Source organism: Mesoplodon densirostris, chromosome 4 (assembly GCF_025265405.1).
Source record: "Mesoplodon densirostris isolate mMesDen1 chromosome 4, mMesDen1 primary haplotype, whole genome shotgun sequence".
NCBI classification, from domain to species: Eukaryota; Metazoa; Chordata; class Mammalia; order Artiodactyla; family Ziphiidae; genus Mesoplodon; species Mesoplodon densirostris.
In genome coordinates, this window is record NC_082664.1 from 146,250,964 (window position 1) to 146,277,852 (window position 26,889).

At 45.7% G+C, this 26,889-nt stretch overlaps 1 protein-coding gene across 2 annotated transcripts in view; it reads left to right on the top strand.

Moving 5' to 3' along the window:
* Nucleotides 1-26,889, top strand: part of ABHD2 (abhydrolase domain containing 2, acylglycerol lipase) — a 102,556-nt gene that overhangs the window by 67,847 nt on the left and 7,820 nt on the right. For both annotated transcript variants that reach the window (XM_060097356.1, XM_060097355.1), the window contains 5 exons: nucleotides 14,650-14,833; nucleotides 19,151-19,243; nucleotides 22,314-22,424; nucleotides 24,733-24,802; nucleotides 26,366-26,450. In XM_060097356.1, coding sequence (XP_059953339.1) covers nucleotides 14,650-14,833; nucleotides 19,151-19,243; nucleotides 22,314-22,424; nucleotides 24,733-24,802; nucleotides 26,366-26,450 — 543 coding nt within the window. The remainder of the gene's footprint in view (nucleotides 1-14,649; nucleotides 14,834-19,150; nucleotides 19,244-22,313; nucleotides 22,425-24,732; nucleotides 24,803-26,365; nucleotides 26,451-26,889) is intronic.

Here is a 26,889-nt window from a genome sequence, read left to right on the forward strand (position 1 = left end):
TGTGGGATCTTTCCGGACCAGGGCTTGAACCTGTGTCCCATGCATTGGCAGGTGAATTCTTAACCACTGTGCCACCAGGGAAGTCCCTCCTTCCCTTCACTTTTAATAGACCCAATCAAGTCAGCCTCTTCCATGTGGGGTAACTGGATGTGACATGAAGGGGGTCCTGATCCCTGGGACATGGCACAGCCCATCCAGAACATACGTGGGCACCAGGCACTGGCCTGAGGGGCCTGCTGACCTCTGCCCAAGTTCTGTGTGGAGGGCCCTTCTCTTGTCTCACCAGGTTTCACCTTGTCATGCAGGACTCAACCAAGATGGCACCTTCTTGGAGAACCCTTCCAAGACTCCCCTCGCCCCCAGTCATTCTCTGTCTAATCTCCCTCTTCACATTCTTCAAGGCACGTATGGTTTGGTGAAATGTTGTATTTGTTTACATGTTTATTTCCTGTCTCTCCATCCCCAATTCCCCTCCACAAGTGCCTGGGGACTTTGTGCTCCTGTTCTAGCCCCCCAGGGCCTCGAACCCTGCTTGGCCCATAGAAAGTGCTCACTAGGTCAGTGTTGCCTGAATGAGGACTGAGAGGAAGGGTGTGAAATGCCAGTTTGTGGATGGAAGGTGATGTTGTACAGACTAGCATGTCTCAAACAGGTGTGCCTTATGGTTGTATGACCTGTCCTCATGTAAACCGTGTCGCCCTGGAGCAGATGGCAGGCCTTCCAGTCACTGTGATACTCTTCTGGCCTTTGGAAACTGTGATCTTGACCAGAGAAAGCTAAAGAGGGCATCAGCATGAAGCCCTCATTCTTCTTTTCCCGTTTCCCACACACACACACCTCTCTTTTGAGAAAATTGCAAAAGACCTTTTCCCGCTTATCAAACTAACTCTGTTCTAAACCACGTAAGCACTAATCCCTTGTTATTGGGCATCTTTGCTGATGTGATTAGAAATTGTTGAAAATAGATCTCTTGAACAGAAGAATTTCCTAAATGGATAACCTTACATTCTTGTGACTTAGAATCACATGAATCCTTAGTGCTGCCTTTGAAAGATAAATTCATTAAGGAAAATCCTGCATGACAGCAGTTACCATTTATCTCACAGTAACAGTGCCAGGCATGTGCTGAGCATGCATGGGTATTACTTCCCTTGATCCTCCTGATGCCTCGGAGGTAGGCGTTAGTTTCCCCACTTCCCAGACTCAGGGAGGTTAAGTACCTTGCCTGGGGTCACACAACCAGTAAGTGGTAGGACCAGCATTCAAACTGCGTGATTCTTAACCTCAACTCAGTATCACCTCTGTCGTAGTGTTCATTTCCTATTTATGATATTGCTTATTAGAATAAAGGGGAGCAGGGAGATAGTTGAGCATTAAAAAGATTTGTCCCCACTATAGTGGTAATGGTCATTACTGTTGTTATTAGTAGCTGTCGCTTACATAGCACTTGTTGTGTGCCAGGCACTGTTCTAAGTACTTTATAGGATGTATTAAATCAGTCATCCCCCTTTTACAGATGAAGAAACTGAGGCCCAGCAAGGTTGAGTAACTTGCACATACTGTATAGCACAGGGAACTCTACTCAATACTCTGTAATGACCTAGATGGAAAGAGAACCTAAAAAAGAGTGGATATGTGTGTATGTATAACTGATTCACTTTGCTGTGTACACCTGAAACTAACACAACATTGTAAATCAACTATACTCCAATAAAAAATTTTTTAAAAAAAACGTTGAGTAATTTGCTCCAGATCACAAAACTGATGAGTGGGTGATCCAGGTTTCCATCCCAGGCAGTCTAGTCCTGGAGTCCATGCTTTTGAACAACAGGCTACATAGCCTTTCCATGTAAGGGACTGCATCCTGCTGATACTTCTAAGGAGTAAGGAAATAGTTCCCAGTCAGATACATTTTAGGTTTAAGGCAAAAGAGCAGCCAGGAGCTTCTCAGAGCCACAGAAACAGGCCTGTTGGGTTTGGGCTCTGGTTTTTGTTTATCTCACATCCTACAGACATTCATGAGGCCAGACCCTGTGATGAGAATACAGGTGGGAATTCAAGTCCCTGCTTTTCTGAAGCTCCCATTCTAGTGAAGAACAGCTCACCATCGAGGGAAGGGGGGGAAATAGTCCCAATCAGTCTGCACTTACTGGCTGGGCTTGTCCAAAAAGCATATTTACCAACAGCAACCTTTTTAAGGACAGGGGCCAGATTTTAATATTCAATTTTTATATTATGTTCTTGTTAATCTCCTGCATCTAGCATATCACTGAGAGAGAGTTGCTCAGGAAATGCCTGCATAAGGAAAAGGCAGTGTTTTAGAGTCCAACAGATGGGAATTTGAATTCCGCAGTTGGGGAAGTTAGCATTAATATAAAAGTACACAGCATGAGGCCCAGCAAATACCAGTAAATGCCAATGATTATTGTCTTTATTAGTCTTTTACTCTTACTTTGTGTTTTCTGTGAGCCCACTTAGAGGAGAAAAGGCGAAAGTTTACTTGAACAATTAAATGTCCTAGCCTCTATGTCGGCTTCAAACAGTTGACTGCCTGTGAACTGTCATAGGGCCAATTTGAGAAGCAGTGCTCCCTGAGCATAAATTTCTGTTTTGAGCTTGGTCTGAGTTATGACTCTTTTTACAGGTATGGCAAGGCCCTGGTGGTTATTTTGAAGGGTGCAGTGCTTGCTTTCCAGCTTCATAACCTTCAGTACTGGCTCCTTGCCAAATCTGGTGGGCCCAGGCTGGGGGTAGGGAGGGTGGTCACACACCTCCAGCTCAATGTTACTGGCTTCTATATTCAAAATCAGTGCTGGCAAGTTGTTTTTATTGTAGTACATGCTTATTAGCTATATTTTAACTTTCTAAAAATTATTTTCATTCTTTAAAAAAATTCCTCACCACTTGCCTCAGAATAGTTCATAGATTTTTTTTTTTTTTTTTAACCAGCAGATATTAAAGATTTCCCTTTTGATGAATTACATGACATTATCTGATCTAACCAAAGACCAAATGTGAAACTGTTAGGGTGACTAGTAGAACCCACAAGAGTAGAATTTATCAGTCTTTTAAATTTCTTATTTAAATACGATACTTTGGGCCTCCCTGGTGGCGCAAGTGGTTGAGAGTCCGCCTGCCGATGCAGGGGATACGGGTTCGTGCCCCGGTCTGGGAGGATCCCATATGCCGTGGAGCGGCTGGGCCCGTGGGCCATGGCCGCTGAGCCTGCGCGTCCGGAGCCTGCGCGTCCGGAGCCTGTGCTCCGCGACGGGGGAGGCCACAACAGTGAGAGGCCCGCATACCGCAAAAAAAAAAAAAAAAAAAATACGATACTTTGCTGGAACAGACCGGGGGTCCATAACCCTATCTTCTGGATGAGATCAGTGAATAACACTTGAAAATGAAGGAAAGCATAGAAGTCTTGAAGATTTTTTTGAAGTGTATTTATCATACAGAGCCTAATCTTTAATTGGAACACTGCGGTAGTGAACAATGGACTTAATTGATTTTCTAACCTAGGCAGTGTTAGGAATATAAGTCATGTTGTCAGTGATGCTGCAGGGGACCAGTAAATTCAGGAAATATTCTGCTCCATCTTTGTCTTTGGCTAAATGCCTTATCCCAGCAGTCCAGTATTCATATTCAGAGCAGAGTAGAGCTGGATCAAGTCCACCAGCCAAGGAAACGAACTAAAAACCAGAATGATCCAGTTGTGGTTATTCTGACCTTCATTTCTAAGACTGACCTTGAAGTCTTATGACCAGAAAGTTAAGAGCCAAGTGACAAAGGGTGTATGAGTTTGATCTTGATTAGAGAAAAAATTTAAGATTTTTAAAGTCTTTTCTGTATCAGATGAAAGGAATAAAAATAATAACCTTGCATTGGCCCCCATAAGGTGACTGAGTCCCTTAGAATCATGAGCCTCCTAAGAACTTATGACCGAACACCAACCTAGGACATTTTGACATTGAAAATGGTCTCAAACGATTTAAATTGCCTTTTCCTGTGAGTTTAAACAATGAAGTGGGCTCTTCCCTTATTTCTAAACATTTGGCTTTCTTACATTAGACATCAAGCTGAGAAGAAGTACATGAAATCACAGCATCATCTTCTTTGTGTGTGTGTGTGTGTGTGTGTGTGTGTGTGTGTGTGGTATATGGGCCTCTCACTGTTGCTGCCTCTCCTGTTGCGGAGCACAGGCTCCGGACGCACAGGCCCAGCGGCCATGGCTCATGGGCCCAGCCGCTCCGCGGCATGTGGGATCTTCCTGGACCAGGGCACGAACCCGTGTCCCCTGCATCGACAGGCGGACTCTCAACCACTGCGGCACCAGGGAAGCCCACACAGCATCATCTTCTATTGCTTGGAGGAGGAGCTCATTAATGTCCAATTGGGTTTAATACTGGATTTTTTTTAAACTGTCTTTTGGAACCTCAATATAAGATCAGAAAATTTTGCCTTGCTTAGGGGATAGCATTTCCATCTTAGAAGGGAAGGAAGCCCTGTACCTGGGGTCACCATATAATTTAGCAACCCAACTGGGTCACTTATGAGAGTGAAAAAGTACCTTACTAACAACTGCATCAGAATAACAGACAAACTCCAGGACTCTCTCAGGCAAACTAAGGTGTATGGTCACCCTGCTATACAGCATGCTGTAGAGATCACCCACATGATCCAAGGCATTTTGCCACAAAGAGTTGCAGACAGTGATTTTTAAGAAACTTCTACTTTGTTAGAAGTAGAAGTAACTGCTCAATCTAGCTGAAGATATTTGATTAGATCATGAACATAAATGTTTCTGTAAGCTTTTCATGTCTACCATTTTAATTGATGCAGACTCCATTTTGGGTTTTTTTAAATTTAATTTAATTTATTTCTTATACAGTAGGTTCTTATTAGCTATGTATTTTATACATATTAGCATAGATATGTCAATCCCAATCTCCCAATTCATCCCACCACCACTCCCCACAACCGCCACTTTCCCCCTTAGTGTCCATACGTTTGTTCTCTACATCTGTGATGCGGACTACACTTAGAATTGTATTCATGATTCCAGATGACAACCAGGAACTTTGTTGCCTCTGCAACAGTCAAGTGTTATAATGGCAGAAGGACACTGTGGGAAGGGAGGAGGGAGGGGAGGTGGGTGAAGAGAGAGGGAGAATGGGGAAGCGAAGGCAGTGAATTTGCAGAAGCTCAAGCATCTTAGTAAAACATCTGACAAGACCATCTGCTGAGAGTCATCGAGCTTTGAGAGGGTGCCCAGGGAGGGGCCCAGAGTTTAGGGGACAGGTTGGGGAGTAATACTGCGAGCAGAACTGTAGAGGAGGGTCGACAGGTCTGTGCTTTCAGGATGAGATCTGAATATTTAACCTTCAGACAGAAGAGGGCAGTTTTCAGCATCCTATACCCCGGGAAACAAAGCCAAAAGCACTCATTTGTGAAAATCTTTGTTTCAGAGATGAAGACAAGGCAAATTCATATGGTGGGCAAAGAGGGCTCTCACTTTACTTCTACAGCTGTTTTCTTCCCGAGTGAGTCAGCTTTGTAGCATCTTGCCCACAGCTCTAAGAAATGACTCACACACCTTCACTATGAAAATGCTAGGGGCTGCTAGGCCCCCAACAGTCTGCCAGCGAGCCATGTTGTTAGCTGACCACTCTCTTGCATTAAATTTAGTGGGAAGGACATTTAGGTTCTTCTTTCCCGTCCCCTGCTCAGTCACGCTGGCTGATACTGTGTGCTTTCATGCCACATGATTCAAACTTCCTTCTTACCCAGCTCCATCAATGGCACGCCCACCATGTGCCTGGCGTGTAGGATACAGAGATGACTCAAAGTCTCCATCCACAAGGAAGATCACGTCTCTGGGTCCTTGTATTTGAGCCAACTGAGTCATGATAGTGCCATTTTGGGGGAAATGGCTTTTGAAATAGATGGGAGGTACAAGAAAAAGGCCTCTCCTGTCCTCGGCAGTTTGCTTTTCCAACATAGGCCTGTGGTACTCATCTGTCTAAGGCCAGGTTAGTGACTCTTTTTTCATCATCTTAAAAAGCTGCAGCAAGGGCTTCCCTGGTGGCGCAGTGGTTGAGAGTCCGCCTGCCGATGCAGGGGACATGGGTTCGTGCCCCGGTCTGGGAAGATCCCACATGCCGCGGAGCAGCTGGGCCCGTGAGCCATGGCCGCTGAGCCTGCGCGTCTGGAGCCTGTGCTCCGCAACAGGAGAGGCCACAGCAGTGAGAGGCCCGCGTACCGCAAAAAAAAATAATAATAAAAAGCTGCAGCAAGATTATATAAGGGCCTACTGTATAGCACAGGGGGGAAAAAAGGTACAATCTGTTTGCAGGACATATATTAAGTTAACCTTAAAAATGCATTCCAATATACATTAGGTACAGACAAATACTGTTTGATTCCACTTATACGAGGGACCTAGAATAGTCAAACTCATAGAGTCTGAAAGTACATTGGTAGATGCCAGGGGCCTGGGTCGGTGGCGGGGGTGGTGAGGGGGAATGGGGAGTTACTATTTAATGGGGACAGAGTTTCAGTTTAGGAAGGTGCAAAATTCGGGAGATGGATGATGGTGAGAGTTGCACAACAATGTGAATGTACTTAGTGCCACTGAACTGTACACTTAAATATGATTAAAATTTTTTTAAAGTGGGCTATAGAAACATTAAAAAAAAAGATTATATACCTAAATCTTGTTACTGGTGCTAATCCTTTAAGGATTAAATACATAGAACCTCATTAAAATCCTCCTAGTATTAAAAAAACAGGTAGCTGCAGCTCTTAATAAAAGAGCCCAGGGGGTCTTCCCTGGTGGCGCAGTGGTTGAGAGTCCGCCTGCCGATGCAGGGGACACAGGTTCGTGCCCTGGTCCGGGAGGATCCCACATGCCGCGGAGCGGCTGGGCCCGTGAGCCATGGCCGCTGAGCCTGTGTGTCCGGAGCCTGTGCTCCGCAATGGGAGAGGCCACAGCGGTGAGAGGCCCGCATACCACAAAAAAAAAAAAAAAAAAAAGTGCCCAGGGAGGGGTTCCCAGACACTGAGGGTGTTTGGTAACTGACATCAGGTGGAGATTCCGGGAGGACCCTGCATCTACCAGCAGGCTAATCCTGGAGCTGGGCAGACACCATGTCCTTGCCTTTCCCTTGCCTGGGAGAGATGGCAGCTCTTCACAAAACACCCAACAGCTTGTCTAGGATTATGTAGACCTGGCCTTTTATCCAGATCAGAAGTGCTTGAATTTAATTAAACTGAGGCTCCCAAAGTGCCTACACAATTAGCTGTAATTGCTCCTCAGTAGTGTAGCAAATCCAAGTTACAAAATCCAAGTTTTGTAACTGCCCCAGTGACATCTGAACATCTCCTCTAGGTCTCAAATAATTAGTCTCAAACCTGGATAAAGATAGGTAGGTCCAAAAGGCATCAGATGGTGAAAAAGTAAGACTTTTCACAATTGAAAAATAAATCCTGGCCGTGCAATTACTTATGTAGATTTGGGATACAAGACAAAGGACTTGGGCTATGGGGTTAGACATGGGTCCAAAGCCCGGTGCTCCCACTCACTCACAGGGCCTAGCACAGGGCCTGGAACGTAGTGCCTCCTTCCCATTCGTTTAGATGATACTGACTGAGTGCCTGCTGAGTGCCTGGTCCCACAGATACAGTGGTGAACAACACCAGGAATATCTTTGCTTGATGGCGTTTATAGTCTAATAGAGAGGCTCATTCAATGGCAGAACAAAACTTAAAGATACAAATAATTAGCCAAGGGATGAAAAAATTAGGCAGAATCCCAAGGAAATGGTGGTAGAAACAACTGACAATAAGTCCCTTAGTACCATTTCTTATACAGGCAAATAATGTCCCCATCACAAGCTGCACACATCACTGCCCCAGCATGAGGAATGTGTTGGGTGTATTTAGCATAGTTGGAACTGGTCTAAGGAGATTTAAACATCTTTTTAAGAAATTATTCTTCATTTTCACTAGATTTTTTAACTGGCTGGATTTTTATTGAAAAAGTAATGTATATACACAGGAAAAACATTGAAATGGTGCAAAAATCTATATAGCAATGAGTCAAACTATGTCTTCCTCCCATCCTAGCCCCTGGTTCTCCTCTTCAAAAAAAAAAATAATAATAACTGCTATAGTTTTTCAGCAAATATTCAATCAGGTATGTGTACACATATAATCCCTTTAAAAACACAAGTACACACAGGAGATGGTGCCATCCCACTGCTCTGCTCTTGTTTTGGTCCCTCAGTAAGCTGGCTCAGGGTCATTCCACATCAGCACACTGGACTCTATGTCGTTCTTTTTCACAGCAATTTAACTAGTCCTCTTACTGGTGGAAATTTAGGTTATTTCCACTCCTTTGCTGCTGCAAACAGCACTGCAGGAAACATTCTTGCACATATATGCAGTATACATCTGCAGTATAAAGTCCCCCAAAGTGGAATTGCAGGACCAAAGGTTTGTCCTTTTAAAAGCATTACCACATTGCCTTCTGAAGGCTATTCCAGTGCCCACTCCCACATCAGTGGATGGACCAGCAGGCCTGGTACCCACACCCTCCCCAGTGCTGGGTATCGGCAAAGTTGATCTTTTCTAATATGGGCAGTGGAAAAGGATTGTGAATTGTCGTTTTAATTTGCATTTATTTAACTGTGAGTGACATGAAGCATCTCTCTGAACCACCCTTTTAAAAGACAAAAGAGGGCTTCCCTGGTGGCGCAGTGGTTGAGAGTCTGCCTGCCGATGCAGGGGACCTGGGTTCGTGCCGCAGTCCGGGAAGATCCCACATGCCGCAGAGCGGCTAGGCCCGTGAGCCATGGCCGCTGAACCTGCGTGTCCGGAGCCTGTGCTCCACAACAGGAGAGGCCACAACAGTGAGAGGCCCGCGTACTGCAAAAAAAAAAAAAAAAAAAAAGACAAAAGAAACAGAAAATTGAAGATTTTACCCACCTTTCCTATCAACTCAGACAGGGGTTCTCAAAGTGTGTTCCCTGGACCAACATTGCCTGGGAACTTGCTAGAAATGAAAATTCTCATCCCACCCAGACCTCCTGAATCCAAGATTCTGGAGGTGGGACCTAGCAATCTGTGTCTTAATGAACCCTCTGTTTAGACCCCACTCCTAGAGTTTCTGATTCAGTAGGTGGCCTGAGGCATAAGAACTTGCATTTTGAACAATTCCCAGGCAATGCTAATGCTGCTGGGCCAGGGACCACACTTTGAGAACCGCTGGGCTAGTGCATTTTTCTTGCAATAATAATTAACCTCAATGCAGCTTTTCTGATCCACTCTACAAGAACGATTACCAGAAAGCAGTTGTGTGTATTTAGGGCTTTAAAGATTGTTTGTGTTAGGAGTTTGATGGACCCGGTAGAGGTGCCCGGTTGGGTTGAGCAGGGCTTCACCCACTACAGAAACCTGGCTTTGAGGAAATATTTGGAAAGCAGCTACCAGGGCAACAGCCCTGCTTCAGAAGCTTCCAAAGGCAGGGCAGTGCCTCCATGTGGGCAGGTTGCTTACTGCAAGTGGAAAGGGAAGTCTGAAAAGGCTGGCCCAGAGACCAAGTAGGAGTATGCCTTAAAGAATGAGGTTCCTTAAAAAACTACAAATAGAACTACCATATGACCCAGCAATCCCACTGCTGGGCATATACCCTGAGAAAACCATAATTCAAAAAGAGTCATGTGGGCTTCCCTGGTGGCGCAGTGGTTGAGAGTCCGCCTGCCAATGCAGGGGACACGGGTTCGTGCCCTGGTCTGGGAAGATCCCACATGCTGCAGAGCGGCTGGGCCCGTGAGCCATGGCCGCTGAGCCTGCGCATCCGGAGCCTGTGCTCCACAACGGGAGAGGCCACAACAGTGAGGGGCCCACGTACCGCAAAAAAAAAAAAAAAAAAAAAAAAAAAAGAGTCATGTACCAAAATGTTCATTGCAGCTCTATTTACAATAGCCCAGAGATGGAAACAACCTAAGTGTCCATCATCAGATGAATGGATAAAGAAGATGTGGCACATATATACAATGGAATATTACTCAGCCATAAAAAGAAACGAAATTAAGCTTTTTGTAATGAGGTGGATGGGCCTAGAGTCTGTCATACAGAGTGAAGTAAGTCAGAAAGAGAAAGACAAGTACCGTATGCTAACACATATATATGGAATTTAAGGAAAAAAATGTCATGAAGAACCTAGGGGTAAGACAGGAATAAAGACACAGACCTACTTGAGAATGGACTTGAGGATATGGGGAGGGGGAAAGGTAAGCTGTGACAAAGTGAGAGAGTGGCATGGACATATATACACTACCAAACGTAAAATAGATAGCTAGTGGGAAGCAGCCGCGTAGCACAGGGAGATCAGCTCGGTGCTTTGTGACCGCCTAGAGGGATGGGATAGGGAGGGTGGGAGGGAGGGAGATGCAAGAGGGAAGAGATATGGGAACATATGTATATGTATAACTGATTCACTTTGTTATAAAGCAGAAGCTAACACACCATTGTAAAGCAGTTATACTCCAATAAAGATGTGGGGGAAAAAAAAAAAAAAGAATGCTTTCTCCTATTGGTCTGAGCCAAAGGGATCCTTGTTCCCTAGAACAGTGGTTCTCAGCCCTGGTTGCACTTTGGAGTCACCTGGAGATCTCGTAAAAGAACACCCATGCCTGGGTCCTATCCTCAGATAGTCTGATTTAATTAGTTTGGGGAGGGCCCAGGCATTAGTATTTGTTGTTGTTTTACAAGATCCTCAGGTAATTCTAATGTGCAGTCAGATCACAGGACACTGCTTTGGAGAAAAATCTAGAAATCTAGATTGGCCTTTTCAAGTGTTAAGCTACAATCCCTTGTTTAAATGATTTTTTTTAATTGTGGTAAAATACACAAAAATTTACCATTTTCATCATTTTAAAATGTACAGTTCAGTAGTGTTAAGTACATTCACATTGTTGCACAATCAATCTCCAGAACACTTCTCATCTTGCAAAATTAAAACTCTGTACCCGTTAAACAACAACTCCCCATTCCCCCTCCCTCCAACCCCTAGCAACCAACATTCTACTTTCTGTCTCTGTGAATTTGACTACTCCTGGTACTTCATGTAAGTGGAATCCGACAGTATTTGTCTTTTCTTTTTTTTTTTTGTGGACCATTTTCAAAGTCTTTATTGAATTTGTTACAATATCACTTCCGCTCTGTGTTTTGGTTTTTTGGCCCCAAGGCATGTGGGATCTTAGCTCCCCGACCAGGGATCAAACCCACACCCCCTGCATTGGAAGGCGAAGTCCCAACCACTGGACCGCCAGGGAAGTCCCCAGTATTTGTCTTTTTGTGTCTGGCTTTTTTCACATGGCATAGTGTCCTTAAGATTCATCCATTTTGCAACATGTGTCATAATTTCCTTCCTTTTTAAGACTGAATATATATTCCATTGTATACATGTACCACATTTGGTTTATCCATTCATCTGTTGATGGACACTTGGGTTGCTTCCACCTTTCAGCTGTTGTGAATAAAGCTGCTATGAACATGGGTGTACTTAAATAATATTTTTAAAAGAGAAGAGAACTAACAGTTACAATAATAGTTAACATTGAATACTTACTATGCCCTGGTCTAAGCCTTTTACCTACATCACTTTACTCAGTCCTGCAACCAACTCTGTAAGGTATTCACCATTATTACCTCCATTTTACAGATGCAGAAACAGACCCAGAATGGTTTGGTAACTTGCCCAAGGTATTTTCCAAAGTTCCCTCAGGATAAAAATCATTTGGAGTATTTGTTAAAAGTACCCATTGCCAGACCCCATGCTGTATCTGTGGACTCTGAGCCTCCAGCAGGGAGCCCAGAAGTATAGATTTTCCTTGTACCCCAGGATTTGCTTGTCATCACTGGGAAGTTGAGAGCATCTCAACTTCACATCTCCCCATTTTACATCACATCTCCCCATTTTAAACCTAGCGTTTCCTAGAGATATAACATTCCTTCTATTGCTACCTTTTTTTTTTTTTTTTTTTTTCTTTTGCGGTACGCGGGCCTCTCACTGTTGTGGCCTCTCCCATTGCGGAGCACAGTCTCTGGACGCGCAGGCTCAGCGGCCATGGCTCACGGGCCCAGCCGCTTCGCGGCATGTGGGATCTTCCCGGACCGGGGCACGAACCCGCATCCCCTGCATCGGCAGGCGGACTCTCAACCACTGCGCCACCAGGGAAGCCCCTATTGCTACCTTTTTAAAAAGAGAAACTTGGATAAATGACCTAGGTGGGGACAAAAGACTGGCGTTTCAGATTCCTAAGTTAAGATTCAGGGTTCCCTCTGGACCAGCTTTTTGTTGCTCCAGGAGGCTGTCACCAGGACCCATCAGAGGCCTTCAGAATCCGCTCAATTCATCAGCTATTTATCGAAGGGCTGCAAGGTCCCCCAGCCTCTGCTGGGTGCAGGAGGGAGAAAAACAGGAGACTTGATCTCTTATATCTCAATGGAGAGAGAGGCGTACTTCCTTTTCAGGGCGACGCCTGGGTCTTTCCATGTTGGGAGGGAGCAGCTCTTGGCCTCCAGTTTTTCCCCTAGTCTTAAACATCTTTTGCCACCTTCCAAGCCTCAGGAGCTCCGAACACTTTCAAATTGCAATCATTAGTCAAAGTCTGGGGGATCTTGTCTGGAAAGAGGCACGAGGGGACCTCTAGGAGTGTCGGGAATATTTTCCATCTTGATCTGCACAGTGGTTGCATGGGTGTAAATGCGTAGATTCATCGATTGTGCACTTTCCTGGGTGTATGTTATACCTCATTAGAAATAAAAATAAAAAAGAAGGCAGCTTTATGTGTATTGTTACACAATGGCTTCTGAAACATATTGTTAAAAAAAAACAGTGCTAAGCAATATGTATGCTGCCATTGGTATTTTTTAAAAGAGTATAGGAAAGTACCTTTTACCACATCTTTTATGCTGTTTGAATTTTGTGCCATGTGCATGAATAACCAACTCAAAAAAAAAAAAACATTTAATGCAGATTTCTGGGCCTGGCCACCATCTTACTGAATAAGCTTCTTTAGGGGTGAAGCCCGGGAATGCCTGTTTCTAACACCCTCTCCAGGTGATTCTTTGTACCCCGTGGGCTGAGAACTCCTGCGTGGGGTTGTGCTGGCCTTCCACTATTAAAAGGAAGACAGATCCAAGGGGGAGCTTGTCCCGGCTCAGAAGGTCGTGTCCCTCAGGGTTTGTGGGTTAGGAGAGGAGCTGTTCAACTCTCTTAGGAATGTCCAGCCCTCTGAGCTGGCTTTGATAAGCAGGAAGATGTGGAAGAAGTCTGTTTTCATTTTTTTTTTTTCAACGAACAAAATCCATACTGTCTTCATGCTGGTCTGTCTCGTGCATGCCTCTTGGCAAAGTCCCTCACTTTCCCTGTTAGGTTTTATTTTAAGTTGTCTCCCTGCTGAGTCTGGGGCTGGGCCTTAGAAGGATGTGATGAACCCCTTCATTTGTATGGCCACTACCCTCGTCCTCTTCGCAAAGCTGCTGAGACATAACGTGACTTCACCAACTTCCCAAGGGGACACCAGTTGACAGCATCCCTCCCGGGCAGACTGGGCCCAAACACCCTCTCCGTTCAGAAGTCTCCTCTGTATGTTTCTGAATGGGTCTGTCTCCCACGGCACCTGTCCCTACGTCACCAAGAACATTTTATCCTAATCCCACAGAGCATCTTGGCCGTCCCTCTGGACTGAAGTTTGTCTCTCCTTCCCTTCCCCACATTGATAAGGCAGTCCTGTAAATAACATCCACTTGGTACTTTTCTTAACACCATGAATCATTGTACAAGTGGGTGTAACATCCTATTTTGTAGCCTAAGAATCTGACCCCAAAGAGTATTGCTCTTGCTTTTGTTTACCTGTGTGTGCAAACACAGGTGCTCATATACACCCTGAATATCTGTTTTAATTTCCATGAGTATCCGGATAGGTTTCTCACAACCCATCTTTAAAGGAGCGTTGTACAAGCGTTTGATACATGGTCCCTTCCCTCATGGGCACTACTAATGTCGTGTTTCCTCTAATACTGAGGGGCATCTGGGAATTTCGCTGCAGGCAGCCAGAGAGAAGTCTGCCTGTCTGGCTGAATGTATGTGTCTCTCTCTGCAAACACACACACACACACACTCCTATACAGTCGTCCCTCAGTATCCTCAGGGGATTGGTTCCAGGATCCCCATGGATACCAAGATCCACAGATGCTCAAGTCCCATATATAAAATGGCATAATATTTGCGTATAACCTATGCACATCCTCCTGTATACTTTAAAACATGTCTAGATTGCTTATAATACCTAATACAATGTAAATGCTATGTAACTAGTTGCTGGTGCATGGCAAATTCAAGTTTTGCTTTTTGGAACTTTCTGGGATTTTTTTTCTGAATGTTTTCAATCTGTATTTGGTTGAATCCACGGATGCAGAACCAGCAGATACAGAGGGCTGGCTGCGTACGTATATATTTCTCTCTCTCTCTCTCTCTCTCTATTAGAGTCTTAACACCCACTTAGTAACCTTCCAGCTCACATTTTCTCCAATATTTGTTGCACCCGAAATGACCAAGTCATCTTACTTCTCTGCCCATAGGCTGCACCTGGGAATTTGGAGCCATGGTAAACTACATCAGGAAGACATATCCCCTGACCCAGCTGGTGGTCGTGGGCTTTAGCCTGGGCGGTAACATCGTGTGTAAATACTTGGGGGAGACCCAGGCCAACCAAGAAAAGGTTCTGTGCTGCGTCAGCGTGTGCCAGGGCTACAGTGCACTGAGGTGAGTGATCCCGGCCACATGTTCCCACTTTTTTCTGCTGTTGGTCCTCCAGTTAGCACTCGTTTATTGAGAAGCCCCAGTGCACCAGACATTGGTCCATGAAGAGCAGGGGAAATGCTGGGGCAGACTGAGCAGAAGTTTCTGGGTCTTGGATTCACCTTGTTTTGCTTCCACATCGTACACTGGATTTGTCCTATCAGACCCCTTAAGCCTGGGATATGCAGCTCTATTTGGGGATCAGATCTGTAATTGAATAAGCCAAAGCCCCTCTTAATAGCTGCTGTTCCCCTTTGGAGTCTCTGTGAGATGATTTAACTCTGTTCGTGCTCCAGGAGTTTTGTAGAACTGTGGGTTTATGAAAACAGAGGAGACTTGGTGAACCAGGGTCTGAGAACTGGGCCTTATGACCCCAGATTCCTCCTGTCTACCAAGGAATTGAGTCTCAGGTGGCATCTGGAAGGGGTCTTTAGAAACCATTTAATCCATGCCCTCACTGTCAAATAGTCGTCTCTCTCAGACATCCCAGAATCACACACAAGAGATGACCTACTGGGTAAAGGTTTACCTCTCCCCTTAGTCTCCCGACAACAGAACCCCAAAGGAGGAGTCCTAGGAGGGCATTATCGTCTTCTCTGACCCCCCACCAGATCAGTGTTGTCCTAGATCACTCCAGGATCACCACACACACACATTCACACACACTCACACACACACGCACACACTCATACACACCACACTCACACACACATCTTTCCAGACTCTTTAAATGCATTCATATTTTTTCCTGTACTCACTGCTCATGATAATGTCTTTTGTATTACCAATGGGTATGACTAGTTTATTAAAGAACTCTTGAAATCCAAAATCATACAAAAAAGTAAAAACAAACAAACAAACAAAAAACTCCCTGATTGATCCAGTCTAATGCCAAAGAGTCCTTATAGTTAATAAATGAATCCTTCCTTTTTGCCTCACCTATATCTCTCATGGTGTAGTTTAAACCTATCTTGTCATTTTCTAATGGATAAGGGGCTACGTTATTTCTAAAAATATCTGTTACTGGAATGTGAAGTCAACACATCCAAAGGGCAAATGCAGGCTCAGAATTCAGCCTCTGCCTGAGCCTTAAAGCTGGCCAAAACAGAGAATTTAAATGTACCCAAAAATAGACATGAAAGACATCCCTGCTGGAACCTTTCCTGAGTTCCAGCGCCAGGGCCTAGTCCTCACCTGCAATAGGGAGATGACGGTAATAACAAACGGTACCTACCCCATGGCACCATTGTGAGAGTCAAATGAGTTAATGGGCATGAACTACTTGCAACAGTGCCAGGCATGTAGAAAGTTAAGTCAATAACTGTTAATTATCATCATTATTCATTGTAAAATGAGAAGTGGACTAGATCAGTGGATAACAAAGACCAATCTAGCGAACTAGCGACTGCCTCACTTCATTAAGAATCACTTGGAGGATCGTGTTAGAAATAAACTCATTTTCTTGGGCCCCAGCCCTGGAGATCCTGATTCATGCATCTGCGGCACAGGGCCGGGAATCTGCATTTGGACACATTTCACAGGTGACTCCTGAGATTTAGCCACGTTTAGCAGTCAGTGGGCCTGGGGACCTCAGCGGTCTCTCCAGCTCTAATATTGCAGGACTAGGTTAGTCCCCTCGTCCTCCTGATGGGAATCCTCCCCTTCACTCCTCTCTACACTCTGGTGAGCCAGGACATGTACCTTTATTTTGGCTAGGCTAAAAATATTCAACTCCCAATTCGTAGCCATTATGTAACCAGAGTTAACCGAAGTCCCATCCTGCCCAGTGACTGGAGTATTAGAGCAATGAGCAAAGGGCCCGCCACAGAATCCGAGGGAGCAGGGCCTGGCAGGAGCCCTTGTCACCTGACAAGTGGTCCAGTTTTTGGCAAGGCTTCTAGCATCTGTAAAAATCAGAATCGCTGAAGTCCCCTCCTCAACCAAGTGCTGTCAGATTACTGTGAACACTGACTTTGTGTTCAGAGAGCCCTGGATTTGACACGCAGGAGGATGTAGGACAAGTTTGTTTTCATTTATTTTTCAACGCGCAGACTCTTCAGTAACAGCCTGATTTCATTTTGCTGCAACAGCGCCATCTGCTGCTGGCCAAGCACACGACTCACGCGTTTGCCGATCCACTGTGTTCAAACTAAGGCAAAGGTTTAAGCTAGGAAACTGACCAACATCTGTGCGGTGCTAAACATTTTGCAGGCGTGGTCTACACCACCTCTCTCTGAGACCTCAAAGATCTTGATACTCATAATCATTGTCACATCTGCCTCCTGCAAAGAGGAGAGAAACAGGCAACTTTATCCTCTAGAGCACAGAGAACTAATGCTAAGGCTAAGATCCTGTGGCCCTACACACAGGAACTGGCAACAGGTCAAGGAGACACCATCGCCCTATGTGCACCCCCAACATTTTAATGAGTTCAGGTCCCCCCAACAGTTTAATGAGATCTACTCTCTAAATGACAGTGGCTTACTTTAAACCAGCATAACCTTTTTTTTTCCTGCCAAGGCTTAAGGGCAATGAGCCTTTTCAGCACTGGGATGATGGCAGCCATGCTTCCTATATGCCAAGGTGGAGCGGGGAGGGCTCATCTGCCTCTGCAGGGGCCACACAGGAGTTCATGCTTCCGGTAAATCCCTCCTCGTTGAGTCTACACAACCGCTTGTCAGTGATCCATCCCCTCCCTCTGGCTTCTCGTCCCTTTAGCGCACCTCCCCACTAGCCAGAGCCAGTTCTAGGCTCAGAAGCCAGCGCCTGCTTGCTGTAGTTAGAGCAGTATAGCTGCTGCTAAACTAGCTCACCTTTGATGAGGTGCTGAACCAGTGAAGGAGGGAAACAGATGTCCCAAAACTACATGGTATCCAGCTGACTTAACATGTTGCCTCAGGATAAACAGCAGCCAACTAACTAGCCCTGGAAATGTGTGTGGTCAGACTCAGCCTAACTCTCTGGTTTAATTAATCATTTGAAGCTATCATGAAGACCTTCATTATAAATTCATCCAGTGAACAGCAACCAGACAGAAATGCAAGAGGGAGAAGTAGTGATGCCGAAAGGTTACCCGTGATTAATTCATTCATTGATTCTTTGATTCATTCAGCAAGACACCCTTCTAGGTAATAGGACACAACCGTGAACAAGGCCAACAAATTCCCCACCCTCGTGGAGCCTAAAGAAAAGGGAAGGGAAGCTCTTGTGGTCTCATTTCAGGTAAAATCAAGTCGTCATTGCTGAGGAAGCCCTCAACAATCTTACACTGAAGAATCCGCCAATAATAATATGGTTAAATACAAGCATTCGGTTGCAGTTTGGGTGTAAGAGATAGTCTGTATCTGCTTAATGGCAATAGAATGATGTTTACACAGTAGCAAACCAACAAATAAGTGTCACTAATGGTGACATGCTAGGCATATGGATGCCAAGGAAGTCCTCAGTCAAGTGGGGAGTCAGTGGGGAAGGACATTTTTTTTTTTTTTTTGCGGTACGCAGGCCTCTCACTTCTGTGGCCTCTCCCGTTGCGGAGCACAGGCTCCGGACGCACAGGCTCAGCGGTCATGGCTCACGGGCCTAGCCGCTCCGCAGCATGTGGGATCTTCCCGGACCCGGGCACGGACCCATATCCCCTGCATCGGCAGGCGGACTCTCAACCACTGCGCCACCAGGGAAGCCCGCTTTACCGTTTTTAAAAGTTTCACACACATGATTTCATACACTCCCATAATAACCCTTCCCCCCACGGCCCCTCCCCCCTTCCCTCTCCCCACGATAACCACTAGTTTATTCTGTGAGTCTGATTCTTTTGTGTTTTATTCACTAGTTTGTTGTATTTTTTAGATTCCACATATAAGTGTTTTCAGGTTTTGCTGTGCACTTATTTTCTCCACACACCCCCTCCCTTTACACACTCCTGTTATTAAGCCAGAAAAACATGCTTGCAGGGTAGGAAGCCGAGTAGCGAATGTGTTCAAATGACAATTAAAGCAGGTCCTGTGACGAAGAGAAGTCCAAGGTGGTGGAAGGAGGGGGTCAGGAGTGTCAGCAACAAAGCCTGTGGCCCCAGAGAGCTTTCTGGCTGGGGCCTCATGTTCAGCAACGTTCAGCTGTTCTGGTGTCTCTACAGGTAGTTTGAGGACCACGCATCCAAGCCCACGTTCCAGCGTAGGGAGCCAGTGCTCTCCAGCGGCAAGAGCTCTGCCTCCTGCCCTCGCCAGCCCCATCCTCTCCTCTCCAGGACGCAGTCCCTCTCACTGTCACTTGTGGTTCTTCCAGGGCCCAGGAAACCTTCATGCAGTGGGATCAGTGCCGGCGCTTCTACAACTTCCTCATGGCCGACAACATGAAGAAGATCATCCTCTCGCACAGGTGCGGGGCCTTCCCTATCCCTTGGGGGACAGTTCCTTTCTGAGCTTATTTCGCTAAAAGCCAAAATTCCTCTTTCTCCAGGGGAAAAAAAAAAAAAAAAAAGGCGGGGGTGGTACACATTGTCTGCTGACTGTTTTGTGACTTGGTTAGAAACAAACTTGTCCCAAGCTACCAAATTCACCAAATCGCTTTCTGCTTCCATAATTTCAAAAAGTCCAAGAAGAAAGAGAAACCGTTTCCACACCATTCTTTCCCAAATGCGGGCAATCCTGAGGGTGGCTTGTCACTGTTGGGGAGCTTTTCTCCTTAGGATGCTTTTGTGCTTGGGAATCCAGAATCGTTCTCTGCTGGCTCTTGGGGTTCTGACCAAGCAGCAGCGTGACAGGAGTCCGGCCGCTGATGCCAAGCGTGGTGTCCACACTCTCCATGCTCTGCCTGCCCGTCTCCTGCTCAGAATCCTTTGGTGGGTTAGCCCCTGACAAGTGCTTAGAGCAGCGCCTGGTCTTCAGTAGCACTCAAGAAATATTAGTGATGATTTCATCGTTGTGATTACTGTTAGCGATATTGGCTCTCCCTCCTCCCCCATGCCTCCCTCCCTCTCCAGCTGGACCAGGCCTCTCAGAGGCCCACGTGCCCTCTGGCCTCTCCCACACCACTTATGCCCTTGCTGAGGACCCTCTTCCCCTCATCTCTGCTTGTCCAAACCCAGCCCATCCTTTTAGGTCCATCTCGGCTATCTGCCTCTGTGAAGCTAGCTCCTCCCCCCACAAGTCGTTTTTCTGCTGCCTCCGCAGTGTGAGTCCCGCATCATGAACTAAACTGGAAAGGACTGGAGGGCTCGGGCATGTTTTGATTCCCCCAGAGCCTGGTACATATTGGGCACTCAAAACGTACAATTTTATGGGGTTTTTGATGCCATCCTAGGAAAAGCAACCTGACTGAATGGTCAGTTTCTTATCCTGTTTTTTTCAGTGATTAAAAGAAAATGTACCGCCCACCCGGCCAGCCAAGCATCCCAGATTGGGCTTCCTGTGGGTGGGGTTCACGTGGTGCCTGGGCAAGGCCGGTGCTCGCAGGCCCCTCAGGCTGCCAGGCACATCCCCAGGCCCTGGTGTTGGGTGGGTGGAGGGCACAGGGAGACTTATGTCCCCCGGGCTGGCTGAGTTTCTGCTCAGATCGTGGTGGGTGAGCATCAGTTGTGTGCTGGGCCCTGATTCAGGTGTGGCTCAGCTGAGGTTTGGATGGATCCAGGGGTTTGCTGAGGTTCCAGCAGGGGTGAAACCAGGCCATCAGACACCAATTCCAAGTCCTCTGTCTGTCTTCCCATACCTCTGCAATGGAAAGTGAACTCCTTCCTCCCAGGGAACATTTGTTTTGCTACAGGGCCCATAATAGTCTTGCCATTAATAAATTAGTCCAAAAGGTCCATCATGTAATTCTTTTTTTTTTTTAATTTATTTATTTTTGGCTGTGTTGGGTCTTCATTTCTGTGCAAGGGCTTTCTCTAGTTGTGCCAAGCGGGGGCCACTCTTCATCGCGGTGCGCGGACCTTTCACTGTCGTGGCCTCTCTTGTTGCGGAGCACAGGCTCCAGACGCGCAGGCTCAGTAGTTGTGGCTCACGGGCCTAGTTGCTCCGAGGCATGTGGGATCTTCCCAGACCAGGGCTCGAACCCGTGTCCCCTGCATTGGCAGGCAGATTCTCAACCACTGCACCACCAGGGAAGCCCCATCATGTAATTCTTAACAAACTGGCAGAGTCCTCTGCATGTGCTCTCAGTGTATTTACATTTTTTAAATTTACCACAGAAAGCCAAATACCTAGAAATTTTAGGGACACTTTATTATAATTTTTTTCTCTATCAGCATTGTCTTTTCTTTTTTTAAATTGTTTTCTAGTTTTATTGGGACACACTTTAAATTGTGAATTCTATCCTTTAAGTATATAATCTTCCTAATACTCTTTTGAAAAAAAAATTTAAGAAATCTGTTCCTCTTCTTTGGAAGAGGTTGTGAATGGATACCAGAGCATTTAGTTTCCGTAATGAATTTTTCCCACTGTAGGGCCAAACCTCAAAGCAAACTCAGTCTTCCTTCAGCTGTGTGAGTGAGAGCCCTTGCTGGGAATGAACGTGTAAATGTGCACATTTTGATCTCTGCCTTTTGTCATCCTCTTCAGATGGATCATTTTCATACTGGAAATAATTACTCTTCTGAGTATACGTTAGCTTTTTAGCTAACATATTGGAGGGCTGTTGATTTGCCCAAATGCTGAATGAGTTAACCGTTATCTTCCTTGTTAAGTGACACAAAGGGCTCATAAAGAGAAAGGGGGGGCCTCCCTGGTGGCGCAAGTGGTTGAGAGTCCGCCTGCCGATGCAGGGGATACGGGTTCGTGCCCCGGTCTGGGAGGATCCCATATGCCGCGGAGCGGCTGGGCCAGTGAGCCATGGCCGCTGAGCCTGTGCGTCCGGAGCCTGCGCTCCGCAACGGGGGAGGCCACAACAGTGAGAGGCCCGCATACCGCAAAAAAAAAAAAGAGAAAGGGGTTCTGCTAAAGGCGGTGGTGTCAACACCAGTGTAAAGATGGGGCCTCCACAACTTTAGACTAAGGCCCCCCACTGTTTGGCTGACAGCCCACCACAGGCCACAGAGCCCATCCTGAGACCTCTCTGCAGGGCCAGTTTTGTAATAGTCACCTAGGCTCAAACACAATCTTCAGTTTGTTTAGCTGCCCCTTAGAGAGGGGCAAGGAAAATAAGGTCTTGCTGTTGATCCTTCTTCAGTTATTCAAAAGTCAATAGTGCAAGTGCATCCTCTGGGACATTCTGAAAGCTGAAGGGATTTATTTCTAAGTTACACACAGACGCTATGTCAGAGACCCTCTCCTGGCTTGCCTCTGGGCAAGGAAGTAGGCTCGGCTGTGGTTGTTTATCATGTGCTTTAAAAAAATTTTTTTTTCAGCTTTACTGAGGTATGATTGACAAAATTGTAAGATATTTCATTGTACAGTGTGATGATTTGGTTTATCATCTGCTTTTCATTCTCTGTTTGCTTCTTGTCTCATTGTAGGCAAGCTCTTTTTGGAGACCATGTTAAGAAACCTCAGAGCCTGGAGGACACAGACTTGAGCCGCCTCTACACAGCCACATCCCTGATGCAGATCGACGACAATGTGATGAGGTGTGCCCATGCTCTGGGGCAGGGTGCCAGGCGGGAGGTAGCAGGCCGTTGCTGTCCAGCGCCAGGGGTTTCCTCTGCCCACTTTAGTGTTAAGGGTTTTGGTTGTTTTTTTTTTTTTTAATGTCCACTGTTTAAAAACTGAAGATTTCACAGAGAAATCCAAATTTCTAATGTCTCTTCAAAAAATAGGAAGAGGACTTCCCTGGCAGTCCAGTGGTTAGGACTCAGCTCTTCAAATGCAGGGGGTGTGGGTTAGATCCCTGGTCAGGAAACTAGGATCCCACATGCCACATGGCATGGAATGGCCAAAAAATGTAAAAAAAAAAAAAAAATAGGAAGAGGCTCTGACCACTCGTTCTACATTCCTACATGGCCAACTGAGCTTGAACTGGGGAGCTGGGGTATGCGCGCCCTAGTTGTCCACAGTCCTCAACACCGGGTCAGGGATCAGATATCACATAAACTGCATGTGGCAATGGAGTAAAAGGAGAAGGAAAATATTTCTTGTACCTGCCTATGTCTCTATCAAAAGTAGGAAAACCAAAAATAGACCAAAAGAGCTGTGTGTTACAAGATAAATGGACAGAGCCTCTTCCTTTAGGGGCGTAAAGACTCTCCTTTGAGTGTAATATGCAAACCCCACCCACTTCGCTCAGTTGCCCTTTCCCTGCCGCCCCTCCAGGCCTCTCCAGGCACCTGAGGTCACCACACTGACAGTGTCCTCTTTCCTGGCACCAGTAGTTTCTGATTGAGGTTAGCATTAGCTGGAAAAGGTAAAGTTAATCTCTGACCTCATCGTTCTCTTGAAAAAGCCATCCTTTTTATTTAGAGATCACTTGATACCTTCAGGTGTGGCCTAAAGCAAGCTAGTGTTCATCCAATAGATGGGGACATATTGACCTGAGAGTATGAGATCTGTATTTATCTTCCTTATGCGATTTTAGTAGCCTTCTTACACCAAGTAACTTTGAAATATGCCCATGAACAGTTACTCAAAGGAAATGGAGATTGGGAAATTGCTGGCACGTTCAGAAGGTGAGAATGAATTATACCCACCCTCACTTACGATGGGGTGTGCAACTTTACTGTGGTGCAGACACTACACTAATGAGAAAAAAAAAACTTACTTAAATATCATTCATCTTCTAAATTTTTTTAAGCCCAAAAGAGAGTGTTCTTCAACTCTTCCTAAAACTCTCCCTTTTTAATAGCGCTAGATAGTAGCAGTTTTCATGATCATAACCAGTTTGGGCAGCCTCCTCATCAACCTGCCACCCGTAATACTGGAGGATGAGAGTGTCTTCCTGGCCCACTGAGACCTCAGAGGGGCTGATTTCATGGAGACAAATGTCCTAGAGATGATTTCTGCACTCAGCCTCCTCCCTGTCAAGTTTGGCCCAAATAGTCCAACCTGAGGGTCCTTCACTGGCAGAGATGTCTAAGGAGCCTGGGAGTGGAAGAGATCCACAGCTACAGGGGAGCCAAGATGCCCTGAAGACCCCAGTCAGGACAAAAAAAAACCCTACTGTTCACAAACCAGAGGCCTTAATCTGTGTCAGAAAGAAATGAGGTTTCCAGAGATCCTCTGACCTGGGGTTGACTCTGTCTCCTGGTGTCAGAGCTCCAGGCTGAATCGTGCCGGCCTCTCAGAGCACAGGGCAGGGCAAAGCTGCAGGACCTGCCCACTGGAGCACTGAAGGGTTTGTTAATGTCAGTGTGTCTCTGACTACTGCTCCATGGAGGACAGAGTCGGTAACTTTGAATCCCTGTCTCATTTCTATTATCCAGTATATATTTCATTCCAGTTCACAGTGGTCCAGATCACTCTGCCAGGAAGAATTCTGTTGAAAGCAAAGTTCTAGTAAATGTCTTCGAATTGCAGTTTCTTAGTGTCTACAGTGACATCTGGTTTTATGCTGCCTCAAAAAGCTGTAACATCCGCTAATAATTACTACAGATAACACTTACTGAGTAATTACTCTGGGCCAGTCACTGTGCTAATAAAATGTCACTTTAATGTCATAAATCTCACATTAAAGAAGCTTCTGTCCCTAGCTCCATTTTACAGAGGAGAAGCTCAGAGAGGTTAAACCCTTTGCCTAAGGTCCATGGTCAGTGAGTGACAGAGCCAGGATTTGAAGCCAGATGCCAAAGCTGGGTGCTCTTAACCCTTAACTCTGGTACCTGTGTATATTCTACTGATATGATGAGCTAGTGTGAGAACTGGCACAGTAGTAAAATCAATTCAACATTCCAATCTTATTTCAAGTGTTGTTTTGTCTTTTTCCTTTGTGTGTTTGTGTCCCAGGAAGTTTCATGGCTATAACTCCCTGAAGGAATATTACGAGGAAGAAAGCTGCATGAGGTACCTGCACAGGGTGAGTGACCACATCAACTCAGGGAGCAGCATCTCAGAATTAGTATCGCCCCATCCAGCTCCACCCGTGATATAACAAGCACCCCTCCTAAGCTTCCCTGGTGGAAGCTCTCCCAGCATCTGGCTGTAACTGCTCTAGTTGTTGACTTGGGTTTATTATTGAACCAAACTTTGCCCCTCTGTGACCTCCATATAATAATCCCAGAGCTGCCCCTTAGTGCAGTGAAAGCCCTTAAAATCACTGCCGCACCAATTTTTTTCTTAGTCTTCCTTTGACTGTATAATCCTGCCTGGTTCCTACCATGGTTCCTTACAGGAAGTCCGTGTAGATCTCTTATAATCCTAGACCCTGTTCTGGTCATCGTGTATTTTGTTGGTGTGGTGCCTAGGACTGAACTCAAAATTCCTGCCATGATCTGGCAAGCACAGAGTAAAACAGATGCATTTCTTTATCAGAATGATAGAGGAGCATGTCTTTTGTCGAAGTAGACTTATATTAATGCAGTAGGTTAGTCGAAGTAGGTTTACATTAATGCAGGTGTGAGCAGCTACAATAAACTTTGTATTAAATTAAGCTTGTGATAATTAATAAATAAATAAATAAATAAATAAATAAATAAGCTTGTGGCCAATCATAACCCCCATGTTTTTTACCTGAACCACCACCAAATCAGTCTCTCCCCTTCTGTCTTTGAACAATTGCTCTTTCTACTCAAACACAGGACTTCCCATTTATCCCTATCAATGTCCACCTGTTGTTTGGCCCACCACTCCCCCAGCTTAAGCATACCGTTATGAATGGCAGTTCTGCCTTCGTGTCATATCGGCCACCCCTCCTACTTTAGCATCATCATCCAGGCTTTTCATGTCTTCATTTAAGCCATTACAGAAACGTGAAGCTGTCCAGAGCCAGTGTCAGGGGCTTCCAGGTGAGGCAACGAGTCATTAACGTTCCTGGGCATGGCTGTTCAGTAATGTCTGAGCACCCCCATCAGCACCACCTCTGCTAAAATGAAAAAGGACACTTACTGGCTGTATTGATAACTGCATGTTGAATGCAAAGCTGCCAAGAGCTTCCCGATATCCACCAGCCTGCTCCTGTTTTCAACCTTCAGATTCTTCTAGAAAGCCTCCTTTGTCTGGAGTGGAGCACACTCCTTTTTTCTTCCCCACCATATAAATTGAATGAATATGTACATAACTCTGTAAAGTCATTTTTCGGAAAGGTATGGCTAATCTGAGACACTGTGCGGGCAATCAGAAATATTTTGCCAGTGAGTATTGTAGAGTCTTTACCCTTGCTCCATCAGAGCACGTGGGTCACCTAGGACACCGAGCTTGGCTCCTGCACATGCCTGCCAGGGCTGTGATCACAGCAGCAGTTATCATTCCTGCCACCACCAGGAAATACGGGGTGTCCTTAGTCCACATGTTCAGGAAACTGAGCACTGACCCTCTTCCCTTTGCTTCAAAGACATATCCGGTAGTGTATTTGAGCCTTGGATCAATGGGGTCTAAAAAAAGAGAACTGATCATTTAATTCTGCTTTATTTTCTTGTTTCAGATTTATGTACCTCTCATGTTGGTGAACGCAGCCGATGACCCCTTGGTGCATGAAAGTCTTCTAACCATTCCAAAATCTCTTTCAGGTAAGTGTTTCTTCCTGCTGCTCCCTCAACCACTCAGCAAATTGCCACAGTATGTCACCTTCATCGTGTTGTCATATCCTGGCGATCAGGGTATCTCTTGGCAGTATTCTTATTTATTCTAGCTTGATAGTTCTGGGGCTATGATGGAGCCTGGGTGGAGCCTTTTCATGTTCTGTCCTGGTGCAAGAGACAGGATCATCCTTTATATCCATAGCCAAGAGGTTCGGGGAGTCCCCTGGTGTTCTGTGAAATTATGGCCTCAGGGATGTGGCTCCATGAAGTCTGAGAGTTTGACTTAAAGAGATACTTAGACTTAAAATTTGACCTGAAAAGCAAAACAAAAAAGCCAGTTCTGCTACCTCTTGTGGCAGACAGCCTCCCCATCTGCTTTGAGGATAAAAATATAAGCAACTGACAAAGCAAAGAAGGTTGTTCATGA